Source organism: Balaenoptera musculus, chromosome 11 (assembly GCF_009873245.2).
Source record: "Balaenoptera musculus isolate JJ_BM4_2016_0621 chromosome 11, mBalMus1.pri.v3, whole genome shotgun sequence".
Classification (NCBI taxonomy): Eukaryota; Metazoa; Chordata; class Mammalia; order Artiodactyla; family Balaenopteridae; genus Balaenoptera; species Balaenoptera musculus.
The window spans coordinates 41,197,126-41,216,746 of NC_045795.1; the positions used below are offsets into that span (position 1 = coordinate 41,197,126).

At 40.9% G+C, this 19,621-nt stretch overlaps 1 protein-coding gene across 1 annotated transcript; it reads right to left on the reverse strand.

Moving 5' to 3' along the window:
- Positions 1 to 220: 220 nt before the first annotated feature.
- LOC118904120 (DLA class II histocompatibility antigen, DR-1 beta chain-like) lies at positions 221 to 10,204 on the reverse strand. The gene is made up of 6 exons (XM_036869940.1): positions 10,096 to 10,204; positions 5,707 to 5,713; positions 4,390 to 4,659; positions 3,031 to 3,035; positions 1,054 to 1,330; positions 221 to 385 (listed from the first exon to the last, which is right to left on the reverse strand). The coding sequence occupies exons 1-6, from the start codon at positions 10,186 to 10,188 to the stop codon at positions 282 to 284; spliced, it is 756 nt and encodes a 251-aa protein (XP_036725835.1). The 5' UTR covers positions 10,189 to 10,204; the 3' UTR covers positions 221 to 281.
- Positions 10,205 to 19,621: the final 9,417 nt, after the last annotated feature.

Sequence of the window (19,621 nt, forward strand, 5' to 3'; positions counted from 1 at the left end):
AGGATCTCCATCTGAGATCTCCATGCATGATAACCCTTCTCTTATCTCTACAGGCCATCACCTCTTATATTTCACCCATAAATAACCATGGACTGTTGATTTCTGGATTTCCAGGAAATTTGAGATCGACTAGGTAAAGGTTGCTCGATGTGTTCTCTGAATATCGATGACCCTGTATAGGATAGGGTCATTGATATTCAGAGAACTCACTGAACAAAGCCGTATTTCTTCCTCCAAAAAACCTGCGGGGCATCTCAGCTGCTAACAGCTTCCTTACCATTTTAATTCCTGATTAAGAGCAGCCCCACCCCAAGGAAGAGCAGACCCATAACACAGGCCCCGAGTCTACTCAGCATCTTGCCTTGTGAAGGTTCATACTGTGTCCCTGAGAAAAGAAGCTAGTCTGGGTGATTTTTACCCTGAATCCAACTTCTCTGAGACTCTGAGAGCTTTGATTGGGGGGAGAAGCCTGATCTGAAAGAACTAGAATAATTGGCCATTCCTAGAAAAGGAATGGCTACAAGGTTCAGGCAGTGAATCGTTTAAGTATCACAGCCCTGGCATAAGGCCACACGTCTTCAACATCTGATGGAAGAGGAGCCTGGGACTGGATGAGATTGAACTCCCCTCAGGTCAGGAACATCCCTGTAGAGGATGTGCCCCTTCTCAGGTCACAATAACAACTCAGAGCAGGAGTGTCAGAAGCACAAGCCCAGCCCGACGCAGGGGACTGGTGCCCAGGGCCAAGGGGTGACCATGACCTGTGATGTCATGGGAGGCTCAAAACAGGGACATCTCTATTCTGCTTGTCAGGCAGAACTGCCTCCCCAGGGAGTATAGGTATTTGTAGAAACCATCACGGGATATCTGTAAACTATCAGGGGATTTCTATCACAGGTTATCACAGGGCAGCCCCCATAACCTAAGCTGAAGGAGAGAAGAACATGGAGCAAATGCACATATGCTGTGGGGAGAGGAGAAACCTGACACTCCGGGGTAAGCAAGTCTCCTCCCTGATGCATAAGGAATTTTCAAGGTCAGAAAACTTCTCACTCCATTCCACTGCGACAGGGCTCGTCCAGCTGGGGTGCTCCACGTGGCAGGTGTAGACGTCTCCACTCTGAGGAACTATTTCAAGCATCACCATGAGCTGGAAGGTCCAGTCTCCATTAGGGATCAGGCCTGTGGAGACCACCCCCGCCTCCTCTTCCTGGCCATTCTGGAAGCACCTGACTTCAGTGTGGCCTGGACAGAAACCATTCACAGAGCAGACCAGGAGGCTGTGGTGCCACAGGGGCTGGGTCTTTGCAGGATACACAGTCACTGTAGGCTCCAGTAGGAGAGAAAAGGTAGAGGGAATAGCGAGGGAGACAGTAAGTAACCTGACCAGATGCAGCCTTGGGCAGGCCAGGCTGCCATGTGGCTTAGGAGAAGTCAGTGTCATGGGTCTTGAATTTAACCCCTAAAACAGGGCCTGTTAGAGTTGAGAGATGTTAAGCAAAATCGTGGGGTTTCTTTCCATAATTTGAAACAGTTACTTATTGTTGAAGTATTTACAAATTTTGCAAGACACAGGGTGCATTGAATAAAAGGGTGATTTCTGTAACTAGGCTGCCTGGGTTCAAATCCAGGCTCTACTTCTAACTGGTTAATCCTGGGAGAGTTTTTAAATCCCTCTGTGCCTCAGCTTTCTCGCCTCTAAAGGAGGATAATGATATGAATTTACCTCTTCAAGTTAAATGAGTCATATATACAACCGAATACTACTCAGCCATAAAAAAGAACGAAATAATGCCATTTGCAGCAACATGGATGGACGTAGAGATGATGATACTAAGTGAAGTAAGTCAGAAAGAGAAAGACAAATACCATATGATATCACTTATATGTGAAATCTAAAATATGACACAAATGAACTTATCTACGAAACAGAAACAGACTCACGAACATAGAGAACAGACTTGTGGTTGCCAAGGAGGGTGGGGTTGGGGGAGGGATGGAGTGGGAGGTTGGGGTTAGCAGATGTAAGCTATTATACTGTATATGGAATGGATAAACAACAAGGTCCTACTGTATAGCCCCAGAGAACTATAGTCACTATCCTATGATAAACCATAATGGAAAAGAATATTTTAAAAAGGATGTTTATATGTATAACTGAATCACTTTGCTGTACAGCAGAGATTAACACAACATTGTAAATCAACTATACTTCAATAAAAAAATATTGATCATCATATTAAAAAAAAAAGAGTTAATGGACTTAGACTATGTAAAGAAATGGCTGGGGGAATTCCCTGGCGGTCCAGTGGTTAGGACTCTGTGCTCTCACTGCTGAGGGCCCGGGTTCAATCCCTGGTCAGGGAATTAAAGTCCCACAAGCTGCACAGGGGGGCCAAAAAAGAAATGGCCAGAACTTAGCCTTCAGTATATGTCAGTTACTTATTGAATGTTTTTACTGTGAAAGAAAGTGTGATTCAAAGCTTAAGGGTAAATTAGGGAACAGTAGTGGGGTAGATAGAGATGTAGAGTGTGAAATCCTGGTTACACTGCCTCAATGGACTCACGTCTTAAAACAGCACAGAAATGGTTCTTCCCCTGAGAAGCAGAAATAGACAGAGGTCATTCTCTAACTCTGTGAGTTGTGTCTCAAGGAAAGCATGAGTCCTGCAGAGGAAAAGGAACAAGGAAAGTTAATCATTTAAAAAGTTTTTATTGTTTTGTACTCAGCTGATGGATCTCTCTCTCTCTTGCTCTTTTTTTTTTTTTCCCCAAAAAAGCCACATCTAGTTTTGCAGTTGTTATCGTTTTAGAATTCTCTCTCCTTCTAAACTGACATTTGAGGTCAGGGCAGGGTCTGGGACTCTTAACATCTGAGACAACCTCTAGCACTCTCAGGCCTTCAATAAATACAATTATTTTAAAAGAAAGGAGAGGGACTTCCTTGGAGGTTCAGTGGTTAAGACTCCGCCCTCCCAATGCACGGGGCCTGGGTTTGATCCCTGGTTGGGGAACGAAGATCCCACATACTGCAACTAAGCCTGCGTGCCACAACTAGAGAAGCCCTCATGTGGCAACAAGACCCAGCACAGTCAAAATAAAATAAATAAATAAATAAATAAATTTAAAAAAAAAAGAAAGGAGAAATGGGGGACACATTTGTACAATACCACAAAATAGCAGATTTAAGATCGATGGTAAATCATTAGTCACAGTTTCTATTTCAGTAAGTAAAAAATGTTAAATTCTTAACATGGAAAATATTGAACAGAATCTAATAGAAACCACAAACTGGATAAAATGTTGAATCAAGTATCAGCAAAGTGTTAATAATCTTACTGCATAGACAACCCATAAAATTACTGAGAAAAACACTAGGACCCTAGTGGCAACAGATTAATAGATAATGCTTTGGGCAGTCATTACAATTGGGGGAAAAAAAAAGAGAGAAGAACTTTAGGAATAAAAGAAATGTAAGTTAAAAATAATAAGATATAAATTTCCAACTAAGTGGCAATATGGAAAATAAAATCTAACAATGGGGAGTGTGGTTTTATTAAATTGCTTACAACCATACAAAGGGAAAACACAACTACTTAAGTACTATTAGCATTATAAAAATAGTAACATCAGTATGGTATTATTAAGTAACAAAATTATATCTGAAAAGCTAGCTTCACAATCATTTCAAATACGTAAAAATATACACACTAAGAAAGCAAAAGAGTAGTTGGAAATTTAAACCTAAAAGTAGCCTCAGAAAGGTCGGAGGTGAATGGGAGGTTCTTCTCCGCTGCACCCCTAGAGATCAGTCTCCCTCACAAATTTCATTCTCAAAGAAACGCTCCTGCACACAGACGCCAGCACATTTATTTCAGGGGTTTCAGGAGTAAGAGGGTGTGTGTCCAGAGCAGACTGGGGCTCCTCTCACGTTCTCCCAAGCCTCTTACATTTCTCACCTCTCCTCCCCTACCCTCCCCCAACCACAGACACCTGGAGGTCCCTTCCCGCATCTCTGACCACCCACCCGAGTCAGCCTTTTCCTCCGTCTCCCCTCCCCCAGGCTCTCCCAGGGCGGCAGCGGAGGATGCCTGGAGCCCTCCCTCCTGCATCCCTCTCCCCATACACCCCTCCCTCCCGGTCCTCTCAGACCCCAGGCCCACTCCCCCCACCATACACACACTCTCTCCCCTCTCACCAGCACACATTGACAAAATCTCACTTTAGTTTTCCCACAGAAGGCTCTCACGTGTACCCTCGTAACTTGTACTTGTCCATAATCCTACACACTCACCCTGGACTCAGTCCCTCTGTCTCTGTGTCTCTCTATCTCTGTCTCTCTGTCTCTGTCACCGCCCTCCCCCCGCCCCGCCCCGCCCCGCCCCCGACCTCGCCGCCGCACAGCGCTGCTCTCCAAGAACTTGTAGTTGATCCTGCAGAAGGTGTGCCCGGCGGCCCGCGCCCGCTCCAGGGCGTCCTTCTGGCGGTTCCAGAGCTCCGCGGCCGGCCGCCCCAGCTCGCTCACCGCCAGGTCCTCCCCCACGTGGCTGTCGAAGCGCACCAGCTCCTCCCGGTTATAGATGTACCTGCCCAGGAAGTGCACCTGCCGCGTGCTGTTGGAGAAATGACACTCGGACTTTACCTGCACCATGAAAAGTGCTGTGGGGACAGGAATGATGTTGTCACCCGGGCGCATGGGAAGAGACTGGCGGTGACGCCCACCGATGACAGGCGCTCGGGCGCAGGCGGGGGCGCTAGGATTCCCTCGGAGGCTCTACAGGCACCCCACGGGTTCATCTTCTACCTGCCAGCGGTGGAGGAAGGACGTGCTGGGCGGAAGAGACCCCCCCCCACCCTGCTCCTGAGCCATTCGGTCTCCACTTGGCTTCCACGCTCTCCTGGACATCTTCAAGTGTGAACTGGACGGGGATTTGCCCCATCACCATCTCCTCTTAGGAGCCTCCTTCATTCTGTAAGTACTTGGTTAGGGCTGTGCTTGTGCCCAAACTTCGCTGTCTCTTGGGACTCTAAGGAAGGGAACACAGCCATCTCCGCTCTACTTGTGGAGGTTAAAATTTAGTGAAAGTGATGGACAAAAGCCAAACACACAAGAATTTATACAGAAGTGAGAAATGTCAGGATAAAAGTGTGGCGTTCTATAGCAGAGAATGGTAGGATGACCTAAATTAGGTTAGGGTGCCAGAGAAGTGGTCTCTGAAGACATTTAAGTGGTAACATAAAAGGTTAAGTGGATGTGAGCTAGAGGAAGTGTGTGTGTGTGTGTGTGTGTGTGTGTGGTGTGTGTGTTCAGGGGAAAAAGAGAGACACATTTTAGGTAACAGTAATACTGTGTGGAAAAGCTGAAAGAATTGATGAACTTCCTCTAGAAAGTTCACTGAAGCACAGAGAGTGAGAGAAAGGAGGGGAAAAGATTAGACTGGAAAAATCACGTGGAACCAGGCACTTAAAATCCTTGTAGGTGACATTAGGATTTTGACTTTATGCTAAACGTAATGAGAACTATTGAAGAGTTTTAGGAGATTAAAACCATAACCCCAATACAGGTCCACAATCCCTTTTCTGCATTTCCAAATCTGGACAGCTCAGAAAATCAGATTTTCTAAAAATTTGCTGCCAAAAGTCGTTTGGCAAATCTGACCTGCTGAGGGAAGGGGTCAAACGTATCTTAGAGCTCTTATTGGTTACATGTGGTCTGTAGCTTCACTGTGTGTAAAGATACATATAGACATAAATATACACATATATATCATATGAATGCACATATTTTTGATATTTTGGTCTTAAATTACAGTATCGTTGACATTATGTTAGTTCCAAGTGTACAACATAATGATTCAATACTGTTAAAGGTTATACTCCATTTAAAGTTATTACAAAATAATGGTTATATTTCCCTGTGTTGTACAATATATCTTGTTGCTTATTTATTTTACTCATAGTAGTTTGTATCTCTTAATCCCACATCTTTATCTTGCCCCTCCCTCCTTCCATTTCCCCACTTGTAGCCCCTAGTTCACTCTTTGTGAGACTGTTTCTGTTTTGTCATATACATTTGTTTTATTTTTTAGATTCCACTTATAAGTGATAACATAGAGTATTTGACTTTCTCTGTCTGACTTATTCCACTAACCATAATACTCTGTAGGTCCATCCACATTGTTGCAAATGGCAGAATTTCATTTTTTTTATGGCTGAGTAATAGTCCACTGTGTGTGTGTGTGTTTATATATATATATATATATATATACAAACCACATCTTTACCCATTCATTTGTTGATGGACACTTAGGTTGCTTCTGCATCTTGGATATTTGTAAATAATGCTGCAGTGAACATTGGGTTGCATGTATGTTTTCAAATGAATGTTTTTGTTTCTTTCAAAAATGAAAATGAAAATATTTTTAATGTTTTTGTCTTTAGATTTAGTTGAACTGTGAAAATGTCAAAAAGAGTTAAAGAATAACCCTGTGGTTAAAAGTAAGAAGAATAAATGGAAGTTTCTGATATCATTAATAGTGTGGAAAGTAGAATTGCTGCAGAAATTTGAGTCATTTTACTGAAAAATATTGTAGCAGCCACCACTATTTATGACTTAAAAAGACAAGTTGTTGAAAGCAAATAGAGATGTGATGACCAAGAACTCATGACATTTTGAAAAACATGGCGTAAGGCAAAAAATCAAAATGAAGATCTTGAACTTGCTTTGATTGAATGGATTCAACAAGAAAGTAGTGAATTTGTTCAACTGTCTAGTTTTGGGGGTAATGAAACAAGCTAAATAAAACCACGAAGAGCTGAACTGGAAGGTGAGTGTGTGTAGAAAGTGTAAGTCTAGAACTTTTAGAAGCAGCATAGTGTATATAAAGCAGTGTTTTCAACCTCAGCACTATAGACATTTTGGACCAGGTGGTTCTTTGTGGTTGCGGAGAGGGAGGTGTTCTGTGCATAGTAGCCTGTCTATCAGCTTTCCTGGCCTCTACCCAATTAGTTGTCAAAAGAAACCCCCTGTGTGACAACTAAAAATGGCGCTATCTGGAGCCAATGTTCTGCGGCGGGTGAAGGTACGGGAAGAAAGGGTGCTGAGCTGTCGTTGGGTGAGAACCTTGGGTGTAAATCATATGAAAAAAACGCCCTGGAGAAACCACTCTCAATCATGGAGCAGCTGAGAGTGACATAGAAAAACTTGCCAATATTATATCTGTTGAAAATCTTGGTCCTACAAGAAATATGTTTTTTGGGAAGCCGGTCCCAGTGAAGAGCTGTTTTTTCCAATAAAATAAAATTGTTCAGTCCAACCAAAGTTGACTATTTCTTTGTCTTGGGAATTAGTCACTGTGATATTGTGATTTATGATAAGAAACATGTATTTGTTCTTCATCCTCGTTTCTGCCACAGATCTCCTAAAACCCTGGAAATTTCCTAAGGGGTAAAATCTATAAATGAGTCTTTTATATTAATTAGGTGACTTTTGGATCCAGTCTAAGGAGATGTACTGGTCCATAGTCCTCCCTATCTCAATAAACAGCACCACCATCCACCCAGTTATCATGCAAGACAAAATCCTGAGGGATAAGCTTTTGATTTTCTATCTTCCAACTCCCACCATTTAATTCATTAACAAGTCACTCAACAATCTATCCCAAATCTGTTCACTTCATCGCTACTACACTAAATGAAGTCACAGGCACATCTTCCCTGGAGAACCCTTCTACTCTCCCCTAACTGGTCTCCGTGACTCCACTTGGAACCCCTGCAATCCAATCTCCATGAGGTAGCTAGAATTAGTTTTTAAAATAAATATAAATGGATTCTCCTTGTAACCCCTTAGTAGCTTCACATAGCTCTGTAAATAAAAGTCAAATTTCTCACTATGGCCATCAGGGCCTAACATGATTTGGCTCCTGACTTTCTCTCTAACCTCATCTTATTCCACTCCCCAACTTGCTTTCTCTGCTTCAGCTCCTCTAACCTTCTTTCCGTCCCTTAAACGCAGCAAATATCTTCCCACACTTTGACCTTTCCCCTGGTCCCTCTCCCTGGAGCATTTGTCCCTTAGATCCTTCCCATGTCTGGCTTCTTCTCATCATTTATGTCTCAGATGAATGTCACAGGGAGAGCCCTCTAGACACTTGCACTGAAGTCAGGTGAATACAATTTTCTCAGTCCCTTAACCCTTATATATTTTTTTCAGGGCATTTATTGCTGTTTGAAATGTTTTTCTTGGTTCAATGTTTATTGGGTTGTTGTCTTTCTCTCTTGTCATTAGGTAACTTCCATGATCATATGGGACCTTTTTTCTGTTATTCAAATAGAATCCTCTGCGCCTAGGACAGAGCCCAGTATATAATAGTTGCTCAAAAAAGTATTTGTCATCTAAATGAATAAAGCCATAGTTTTGGGAATTGATCTTTGTGGGGCTCCTGGTAAAGTAAGAAGGGGCTCCAGGTCCAACACACTTTTGTAATCATGACACCTTATGTCTCTTCTACTTTCCTGTGAGAAATTCAGACTAACTTCCTCTTTCTCCTCTTACTACTTGAAAGAAACATTCACAGGTAAGGAAAAGGTGATTTTTAAGAGATAGGGAACATTTCATGAAGTTTCATTTCATCCAATGCGTCTGTTACAGTGCTGAGGGTTTGTGCAAACTGGGGATTTTTAGTAATGGTGATGACATAGTAGGGGAAAGAGTAGGGAAAAACCGGAAGGAGAGGTAACCAAAGATGGCTAAATATGGAAAATAGATGGCATGATGAATGAACCTATGAAATCTGGGCCCAAGACTCCAAGAGGCCAATGAGTTCCCTTGACTTCCTTATTGGCTTTCAGCCCTATGGGATGGAAACAGCCTTCACACGCTCTGTATCCTGCTTAGGGTGTATGGTTTGAACCATATGAAATTGCTGATATTTGACTATTTTGGGTTTATAAAAATATAATTTCATATAATTTATTCTGTACTAGTTGAATCTCTTCTTGTGGGTTCAGGTCAGAGAAAGAGGAGATATAGGAGAAACTGATAGAATAGAAAGGTTCAAAATAGAATAAGCACTAATAAGCACTAACTTGTGTCAGGTTTTCAGTTCTTATGAGTTCTTTAAGACATCATAGAATGCCCCTTAGATGCTCCTTAACTACAGGGTCATTCTAAGTACTAAGGATCCCTGCTTCAGGTCCAGGGTGCTCTACGCAGGAGAAATAGGGAGAAAACTAACCCCAACTTTTGTCAGAGTACCTCCAGTACAGGCATACAGGCCTTATAAACAGCAGGGTTTAGGGAGAAAGAAAAGGAGACAATAGAAAACCAACAAGGACCTACTGTACAGCACAGGGAACTCTACTCAATATTTTGTAATAACCTATAAGGGGAAAGAATCTGTAAAAGAATATATATATATATTATATAAATATATATATAATATATATATATATATAAAATATATATAACTGAAGTGCTGTGCTGTACACCTGAAACTAACTCGATATTGTAAATCAACTATACTTCAACTTAAAAAAAAGAAAAGAAAAGGAGACAATGGTGAGGTCTCTTGATACATCCTCACGTATTAGCAAGAGGTAGCCGCATCACAGATCCCATGGACATAACACAGGATCTTCTAGGAGAGATCTTTCTAACTCCTTTTGAGTCCCCATAAAATTTTCAGAGGATTGTTTTCATTTTCTGGCATAACTCAACAGAATAAAGGGAACCATGGATGGGAGTTATTTTGAAATCATTAATAATCATTTTAGATTATTTTTGAAAGCATTTCTAAATCCTCTCAAAACCCCGAGAGAATGGGATGTAAGGCTGGAGAGGTTTTATTAGAAGAGAGTTGACAAGAAATAGCCTATATGTATATATACGAAGGCACCTTATGCAGGTCTCATAAAAAGAGCGAGTATCCAGGCTCCTTTTGTTTGTGGAAGGAATTGAGGATCCATGTGATAAAGGTAAGTAGTCACTGAAGAAGATGTCGGTGTTTTAAGTGACATGGCCTGGACCCAGACAAACCTAACTCCCTCCCTTTCCCCACCCCCCAAAATAGCTCACCATCCACGGTGTGCACTTACCTCTCCAGCCCAAGCCAGGAGTGGGCTCAGCACCATCAGTATCACTGTCAGAATTACTGTCCAGGAGCCTGCAGGGAACCAAAGGCACACCATGCAGGATAAGAGAAGAAGACAGGGTGCAGGGGAGCAGACAAATCTCAGTGAGGACTAGGACCCTCCTCCAACCCACATCTCAGATATTACCAACCAAGGAACTCATTTCTTTGTTCCTGGATTGGGTCGTCTCAGTTTTGGAGAACCAATCAGATTCATCTGTGAATATCATCATCAGTTGCTCGTTAGATACTCAATATGAAGTTCCTCTTTTGAAACTTCGATTTCCTTCCTTAGGAGGATTGTTTTAATTTTGTGCTTTAAAGGTTTGATCTAGTTGTATTTGTAACATTTTAACTGGGGCCCTATCGTGACCCAGCTCTGTGCTGGTCAGTGATGGTCACCCAAGGTTTTCAGGATTGTCTCCAGATGCTGTCACTGAGTTTAGTGGGACCTCCAGGATACACATAGAGAAAGTGACTTATGGGGGGCAATCCTTGTGGAATGGAGGGTCTTGAAGGTATTTGTAGAGCATGTAACTAACAATGTAATAGGGTCAATATCCAAATCACATTCTACAAGACCTTCCATGTGGAATGGAGGGTCTTGAAGGTACCTTTGTAGAGCATGTAACTAACAGTGTAATAGGGTCAATGTCCAAATCACATTCTACAGGGGGCTGAGAGATTGATAAAGGACTCAAATCAGCCTTTGGCACAGCAACTCTGCTTTAGAATAATTAATATTTTATGTGAAAAAGTGATCAATCCCTTCCTCCTAGTTCCCATTTTGACTTCCTCATTTAATTGGGGATATTTCCCTTTCTCTCACTTTAAAAAATTTTTTAATTTAATTTATTTTTTATACAGCAGGTTCTTACTAGTTATCTATTTTATACATATTAGTGTATATATGTCAATCCCAATCTCCCAATTCATCCCACCATCACCACCCCCCGCCATCAGTTTCCCCCCCTTGGTGTTCATACGTTTGTTCTCTACATCTGTGTCTCTATTTCAGCCCTGCAAACCTGTTCATCTGTACCATTTTCCTAGGTTCCACATACATGCGTTAATATACGATATTTGTTTTTCTCTTTCTGACTTACTTCACTCTGTGTGACAGTCTCTAGATCCATCCACGTCTCTACAAATGACCTAATTTCGTTCCTTTTTATGGCTGAGTAATATTCCATTGTATATATGTACCACATCTTCTTTATCCATTTGTCTGTTGATGGGCATTTAGGTTGCTTCCATGACCTGGCTCTTGTAAACAGTGCTGCAATGAACATTGGGGTGTATGTTTCTTTTTGAATTATGATTTCCTCTGGGTATACACCCTGTAATGGGATTGCTGGGTCATATGGTAATTCTATTTTTAGTTTTTTAAGGAACCTCCATACTGTTCTCCATAGTGGCTGTATCAATTTACATTCCCACCAACAGTGCAAGAGGGATCCCTTTTCTCCACACCCTCTCCAGCATTTGTTGTTTGTAGATTTTCTGATGATGCCCATTCTAACTGGTGTGAGGTGATACCTCATTGTAGTTTTGATTTGCATTTCTCTAATGATTAGTGATGTTGAGCAGCTTTTCATGTGCTTCTTGGCCATCTGTATGTCTTTGGAGAAATGTTTATTTAGGTCTTCTGTTCATTTTTTGATTGGGTTGTTTGTTTTCTTAATATTGAGCTGCATGATCTGTTTATATATTTTGGAGATTAATCCTTTGTCTGTTGATTCATTTGAAAATATTTTCTCCCATTCTGAGGGTTGTCTTTTCATCTTGACTGTAGTTTCCTTTGCTTTGCAAAAGTTTCATTAGGTCCCACTTGTTTATTTTTGTTTTTATTTCCATTACTCTAGGAGGTGGATCAAAAAAGATCTTGTGGTGATTTACGTCAAAGAGTGTTCTTCCTATGTTTTCCTCTAAGAGTTTTATAGTGTCTGGTCTTACATTTAGGTCTCTAATCCATTTTGAGCTTATTTTTGTGTATGGTGTTAGGGAGTGTTCTGATTTCAATCTTTTACATGTAGCTGTCCAGTTTTCCCAGCACCACTTACTGAAGAGACTGTCTTTTCTGCATTGTATATCCTTGCCTCCTTTGTCATAGATTAGTTGACCATAGGTGCGTGGGTTTATCTCTGAGCTTTCTAACCTGTACCAGGGATCTATATTTCTGGTTTTGTGCCAGTACCATATTGTCTTGATTACTGTAGCTTCGTAGTATAGTCTGAAGTCAGGGAGTCTGATTCCTCCAGGTCTGTTTTTTTCCCTCAAGATTGCTTTGGCTATTCGGGGTCTTTTGTGTCTCCATACAAATTTTAAGATTTTTGTTCTAGTTCTGTGAAAAATGCCTCTGGGAATTTGATAGGGATTGCACTGAATCTGTAGATTGCTTTGGGTAGTATAGTCATTTTCACAATATTGATTCCTCCAGTCCAAGAACATGGTATATCTCTCTCCATCTGTTTGTGCCATGTTTGATTTCTTTCATCAGTGTCTTATAGTTTTCTGAGTACAGGTCTTTTACCTCTTTAGGTAGGTTTATTCCTAGGTATTTTATTCTTTTTGTTGCAATGGTGAATGGGATTGTTTCCTTAATTTCTCTTTCTGATCTTTTGTTGTTAGTGTATAAGAATGCAAGATGTCTCTGTGCATTAATTTTGTATGCTGCAACGTTACCAAATTCCTTGATTATCTCTAGTAGTTTTCTGGTGACATTTTTAGGATTCTCTATGTATAGGATCATGTCATCTGCAAACAGTGACAGTTTTACTTCTTATTTTCCAATTTGTATTCCTTTTATTTCTTTCTCTTCTCTGATTGCCATGGCTAGGACTTCCAAAACTATGTTGAATAATAGTGGTGAGAGTGGACATCCTTGTCTTGTTCCTAATCTTAGAGGAAATGCTTTCAGTTTCTCACCATTGAGACCGATGTTGGCTGTGGGTTTGTCATATATGGCCTTTATTATGTTGAGGTAGGTTCCCTCTATGCTCATGTATTTTATCATAAATCGGTGTTGAATTTTGTCAAAAGTTTTCCTGCATCTATTGAGATGATCATGTGGTTTTTATTCTTCAATTTGTTAATATGGTGTATCACATTGATTGATTTGCATATACTGAAGAATCCTTGCATCCCTGGGATAAACCCCACTTGATCATGGTGTATGATCCTTTTAATGTGTTCTTGGATTCTGTTTGCTAGTATTTTGTTGAGGACTTTTGCATGTATATTCATGAGTGATATTGGTCTGTAATTTTCTTTTTTGTAGTATCTTTGTCTGGTTTTGGTATCAGGGTGATGGTGGCCTCATAGAATGAGTTTGGGAGTTTTCTTTCCTCTGCAATTTTTTGGAAGAGTTTGAGAAGGATGGGTGTTAGCTCTTCTCTAAATGTTTGATAGAATTCACCTGTGAAGCCATCTGGTCCTGGACTTTTGTTTGTTGGAAGATTTTTAATCAGAGTTTCAATTTCATTACTTGTGATTGGTCTGTTCATATTTTCTATTTCTTCCTGGGTCAGTCTTGGAAGGTTATACCTTTCTAAGAATTTGTCCATTTCTTCCAGGTTGTCCATTTTATTGGCATAAAGTTGCTTGTAGTAGTCTCTTAGGATGCTTTGTATTTCTGCGGTGTCTGTTGTAACGTCTCCTTTTTCATTTCTAATTTTATTGATTTGAGTCCTCTCCCTCTTTCTCTTGATGAGTCTGGCTAATGGGTTATCAATTTTGTTTATCTTCTCAAACAACCAGCTTTTAGTTTTATTGATCTTTGCTATTGTTTTCTTTGTTTCTATTTCATTTATTTCTGCTCTGATCTTTATGATTTCTTTCCTTCTGCTAACTTTAGGTTTTGTTTGTTCTTCTTTCTCTAGTTCCTTTAGGTGTAAGGTTAGATTGTTTATTTGAGATTTTTCTTGTTTCTTGAGGTAGGCTTGTATAGCTATAAACTTCTCTCTTAGAACTGCTTTTGCTGCATCCCATAGGTTTTGGGTTGTCGTGTTTTCATTGTCATTTGTCTGTAGGTATTTTTTGATTTCCTCTTTGATTTCTTCAGTGATCTCTTGGTTATTTAGTAACGTATTGTTTAGCCTCCATGTGTTTGTGTTTTTTACATTTTTTCCCCTGTGATTCATTTCTAGTCTCATAGCATTGTGGTCAGAAAAGATGCTTGATATGATTTCAATTTTCTTAAATTTACTGAGGCTTGATTTGTGACCCAAGATGTGATCTATCCTGGAGAATGTTCCATGCGCACTTGAGAAGAAAGTGTAATCTGCTGTTTTTGGATGGAATGTCCTATAAATATCAATTAAATCTATCTGGTCTATTGTGTCATTTAAAGCTTCTGTTTCCTTATTTATTTTCATTTTGGATGATCTGTCCATTGGTGTAAGTGAGGTGTAAGTCCCCCACTATTATTGTGTTACTGTCGATTTCCTCTTTTATAGCTGGTAGCAGTTGCCTTATGTATTGAGGTGCTCCTACATTGGGTGCATATATATTTATAATTGTTATATCTTCTTGGATTGATCCCTTGATCATTATGTAGTGTCCTTCTTTGTCTCTTGTAACATTCTTTATTTTAAAGTCTATTTTATCTGATATGAATATTGCTACTCCAGCTTTCTTTTGATTTCCATTTGCATGGAATATCTTTTTCCATCCCCTCACTTTCAGTCTGTATCTGTCCCTAGGTCTGAAGTGAGTCTCTTGTAGACAGCATATATATGGGTCTTGTTTTTGGATCCATTCAACGAACCTGTGTCTTTTGGTTGGAGCACTTAATCCATTCACGTTTAAGGTAATTATCAATATGTATGTTCCTATGACCATTTTGTTAATTGTTTTGGGTTTGTTTTTGTAGGTCCTTTTCTTCTCTTGTGTTTCCCACTTAAAGAAGCTCCTTTAGCATTTGTTGTAGAGCTGGTTTGGTGGTGCTGAGTTCTCTTAGCTTTTGTTTGTCTGTAAAGCTTTTGATTTCTCCAACGAATTTGAATGAGATCCTTGCCAGGTAGAGTAATCTTGGTTGTAGGTTCTTCCCTTTCATCACTTTAAGTATATCATGCCACACCCTTCTGGCTTGTAGAGTTTCTGCTGAGAAATCAGCTGTTAACCTTATGAGAGTTCCCTTGTATGTAATTTTTCATTTTTCCCTTGATGCTTTCAATAATTTTTCTTTGTCTTTAATTTTTGCCAATTTGATTACTATGTGTCTCGGTGTGTTTCTCCTTGGGTTTATCCTGTATGGGACTCGCTGTGCTTCCTGGACATGGGTGGCTATTTCGTTTCCCATGTTAGGGAAGTTTTCAAGTGTAATCTCTTCAAATATTTTCTCTGGTCTTTTCTCTCTCTCTTCTCCTTCTGGGATCCCTATAATGTGAATGTTGTTGCTTTTAATGTTGTCCCAGAGGTCTCTTAGGCTGTCTTTATTTCTTTTCATTCTTTTTTCTTTACTCTGTTCTGCAGCAGTAAATTCCACCATTCTGTCTTCCAGGTCACTTATCCGTTCTTCTGCCTCAGTTATTCTGCTATTGATTCCTTCTAGTGTAGTTTTCATTTCAGTTATTGTATTGGTCATCTCTGTTTGTTTGTTCTTTAATTCTTCTAGGTTTTTGTTAAACATTTCTTGCATCTTCTCGATCTTTGCCTCCATTCTGTTTCCAAGGTCCTGGATCATCTTCACTATCATTATTCTGAATTCTTTTTCTGGAAGGTTGCCTATCTCCACTTCATTTAGTTGTTTTTCTGGGGTTTTATCTTGTTCCTTCCTCTGGTAAAAAGTCCTCTGCCTTTTCATTTTGTCTATCTTTCTGTGAATGTGCTTTTCCTTTCACAGGCTGCAGAATTGTAGTTCTACTTGCTTCTGCTGTCTGCCCTCTGGTGGATGAGACTATCTAAGAGGCTTGTGCAAGCTTCCCGATGGGAGGGACTGGTGGTGGGTAGAGCTGGGTGTTGGTCTGGTGGGCAGAGCTCAGTAAAACTTTAATCTGCTTGTCTGCTGACGGGTGGGGCTGGGTTCCCTCCCTGTTGGTTGTTTGGCCTGAGTCAACCCAGCACTGGAGCCTACCCGGCTCTTTGGTGGGGCTAATGGTGGATGCAGCTCACCCACCAGCCACTGCACGATCCCAACTTCCTGTTCCTCTGGACCCCGGGAGCAAGGGGGTGGCTGGTTGGGGCAGGGTGGGGGGAGGGCGTCACGGGACTTTTTTTTAAAGGATGAGGCTGTAGATGGTCAGGCCGAATGCCTTGGGTCCTAGGAGGAAGGTACTGATGAGGACAGGGTACCCAGGGCATCCTTCATGGTAGCATTGGGGTAAATAAAATGGGAAGCCCATGGAAAATGTCCTGTGCCCATTTTTTAATGGGATTGTTTTTTCACTATTGAGTTGTATGAATTTTTGTATATATTTTGGATATTAACCCCTTTATTGGATACATGATTTGCAAATATTTCCTCCCATTTGGTAGGTTGCTCTTTCAGTTTTTGAAGGCTACGAAGGAAGTTTTTTAGTTTGATGTAGTCCTACTTGTTTATTTTTACTTTTGTTGCTTTTGGTGTCAGATTCAAAAAATCATCATCAAGACCTATGTCAAGAAGCTTAACACCTATCTTGTCTTCTGGGAGTCTATGGTTTCAGGTCTTACAGTCAAGTCTTTAACCCATTTTGAGTTAATTTTTGTGTAGGATGTGAATACTGATAGTAGTCTAATTTCATTCTTTTGCATGTGGTTGTCCAGTTTTCCCAACACCATATATTGAAGAGACTGTCCTTTCCCCACTGTATATTGGCTCTTTTGTTGTAAATTAATTGACCAAATATATGTGAGTTTATTTCTGGGCTCTCTATTCTGTTCCATTGATCTGTTTTTCCAAATTCCATACGGATTTGATTACCACAGCTTTTTAATATGGTTTGAAATCAAAGCTGGAGGCACCATTACTCTTATTTTTTTTTTGAAAGTTCTTGAACTTTATTATTATTATTTTTTAGATTTTTAGAAATTTCATGTAATGTCTGAAACATTTATATTAACATATTTCCATACAAATAACCCAATGAAAGTTTAGTATTAGTTGTTTTGTTTGTTTGTTTTTTTATACTGCAGGTTCTTATTAGTCATCAATTTTATACACATCAGTGTATACATGTCAATCCCAATCGCCCAATTCAGCACACCATCATCCCCACCCCACCGCAGTTTTCCCCCCTTGGTGTCCATATGTCTGTTCTCTACATCTGTGTCTCAACTTCTGCCCTGCAAACCGGCTCATCTGTACCATTTTTCTAGGTTCCACATACATGTGTTAATATATGATATTTGTTTTTCTCTTTCTGACTTACTTCACTCTGTATGACAGTCTCTAGATCCATCCACATCTCAACAAATGACTCAATTTCGTTCCTTTTTATGGCTGAGTAATATTCCATTGTATATATGTACCACAACTTCTTTATCCATTCGTCTGTCAATGGGCATTTAGGTTGCTTCCATGACCTGGCTATTGTAAATAGTGCTGCAATGAACATTGGTGGAGGCACCATTACTCTTAATGCATCTTCCATACTTAACTTTATAATGTTTCATTTCATAAAATGTTAAGAATGAAAGGGGCTTTAGGGACTATCCAGCCAATTTCAGCCTCCACCTACCAAGAAAATGCAAATAGTCGGAGGAGTGTATCTTTCCCAGCCAAGGTCACCCACCAAGGTCTCCTCACGTCCAGTCCAGACCTCATGAGTTCCCTTCCAATTTACACTTTCCTAAATATCACTTGGCATGTATGTTCCGAAGTTTTTACAGGGAATGTTAAATATTTATACAAAAGCATAATGGAGAGGAGAGAGCAGCTGGTAGATCTCAGTGGCTTATCTTCAGGGAAAGCCAGGGGGAGCCTTAACCTAAATGGAAAGTTTATTAGCAGCAGCCCCAAGAACCTTGCAGTGAAGCAGCCTATGTACAGTTCTGAAAAGGGCCCCTTCCCAGCCGAGAGCCTTGATGCCCAGGCATCCCAGGCATACATCACACGTCCCTTCCCCCATGTCAGACACCACCAGCTGCTTGAAGGATACTGTCACATTTTCTTCTGCAAGATCCCCAAGAGACATGGTCTCTCACCACATCCTGGGTTTCCACACTTTCCACTCTTAGTTAACTTTTGTGTAGGTGGTTTAGAAGGCGGTGGCCAAGGCCAGCTCCCTCCACTGAGGGACAGAAGGCTCACGGCCTCAGGGAGGAGCCGGTGGCAGGGGCAGAGGCAGCCTGGGACCAGGAGGAAACCTCTCGTTAATCCAGGAGACTGGATGGGTTAAGTTAGGGCCAGTTGTGTTCTAAGTGAGGGTCCGGGCTCAGCCGCAGCTATTTCCACCAAGCAAAAGGCCCTCTTTGCTTATCTCAGTGTTCATTGTTCTGTTCCCAAAGCCCTGAACCTTCAGCTGTGTTCAGGCGGGAAAGCTTATGAAAGGTGGTACTTTCTGTCTTGGATATAGATAGGGTGCCGTTATTTGGTTTTCAGATACACACATTCGAATTAAAGACCAGTGTCATTTGAGACTTGGAATTGATTTGTGTCTGAGGTACAGAAGTGATCTAAGTCCCTGTTACTTGACGTGGCCCACACAGCAGCAGCGTCAGCATTACCTGGGGGCCTCTTAGAAATGCAGGAATGTGGGCCCCCATGCCAGGCCCACAGAGCCAGAGGTGCACTTCAGTAAGAGACCTGTATGCAGATTAGTTTGACAATGACCCTGCCCTAGGATCTTTCAGATAAAGAAAAGTAGACAAGCAGATGAAGCTGAGAAAAGTGGGTGGACAAGATGAACTAGGGGTTGGGGGTAGGAGAGGGATGTGGGTCCAAAGACATGGGTTGGAAACGGTTCTCTGCAGGGTCTGCTGAGCCAGTCTAAGCGGGACAGCACCCCAGTGCGCACACAGCCCGAGTTACCTGTAACTCACCATGTGACCACTGACTTGGCACAGCGACAGTTTGGAGTAAAAGAAAAATTCACTTCCAGGGGTCATTTCTCCTCTCCCCACAGGGGCTGACAGCTACTAGGGAGGTGAGGCATCTGTTTTCATCACTATGCGTCTTTCTAGAAAGAGCTGAGGATCATGATGAAGAAATCATTTCCTGGCATATCTGGGCTAATTAAAAAAAACCAACCCTCACCACCATCCGTTTAGTTGTAGAACTCACACATTCAAGAGTTTTCACAATGCCAATTCCATTCTTTTATTTCCTCATACCACAAACACTTTATTGCCTTTTTACAAACTGAATTTACACAAGCAAATTGCAAAGGAAAAACAGGCGTTCTTTAATCCTCCAAAATGCATGTATGAAATATAGCACAAACCCTAGTATCTAAACATAAACAGGTTTAGCTGAAGCTTTATGGCAATTTCTTAAAATTAGCATGACAGTTTAGATATTTATGCTTGTAAAGTTTGCATAATCTACTATACATAGTTTTTTCAGAAGC

What these genes read in the sequence shown, in the direction of transcription:
- LOC118904120 (XM_036869940.1), bottom strand. Translation starts at nt 10,188, where the DNA reads ATGGTGTGCCTTTGGTTCCCTGCAGGCTCCTGGACAGTAATTCTGACA. An exon ending in CCCTGTCGCAGTGGAATGGA is followed by an intron (nt 386 to 1,053) that starts GTGAGAAGTTTT and finishes TTCTTTTCTCAG; the next exon opens with GGACACAGTATGAACCTTCA.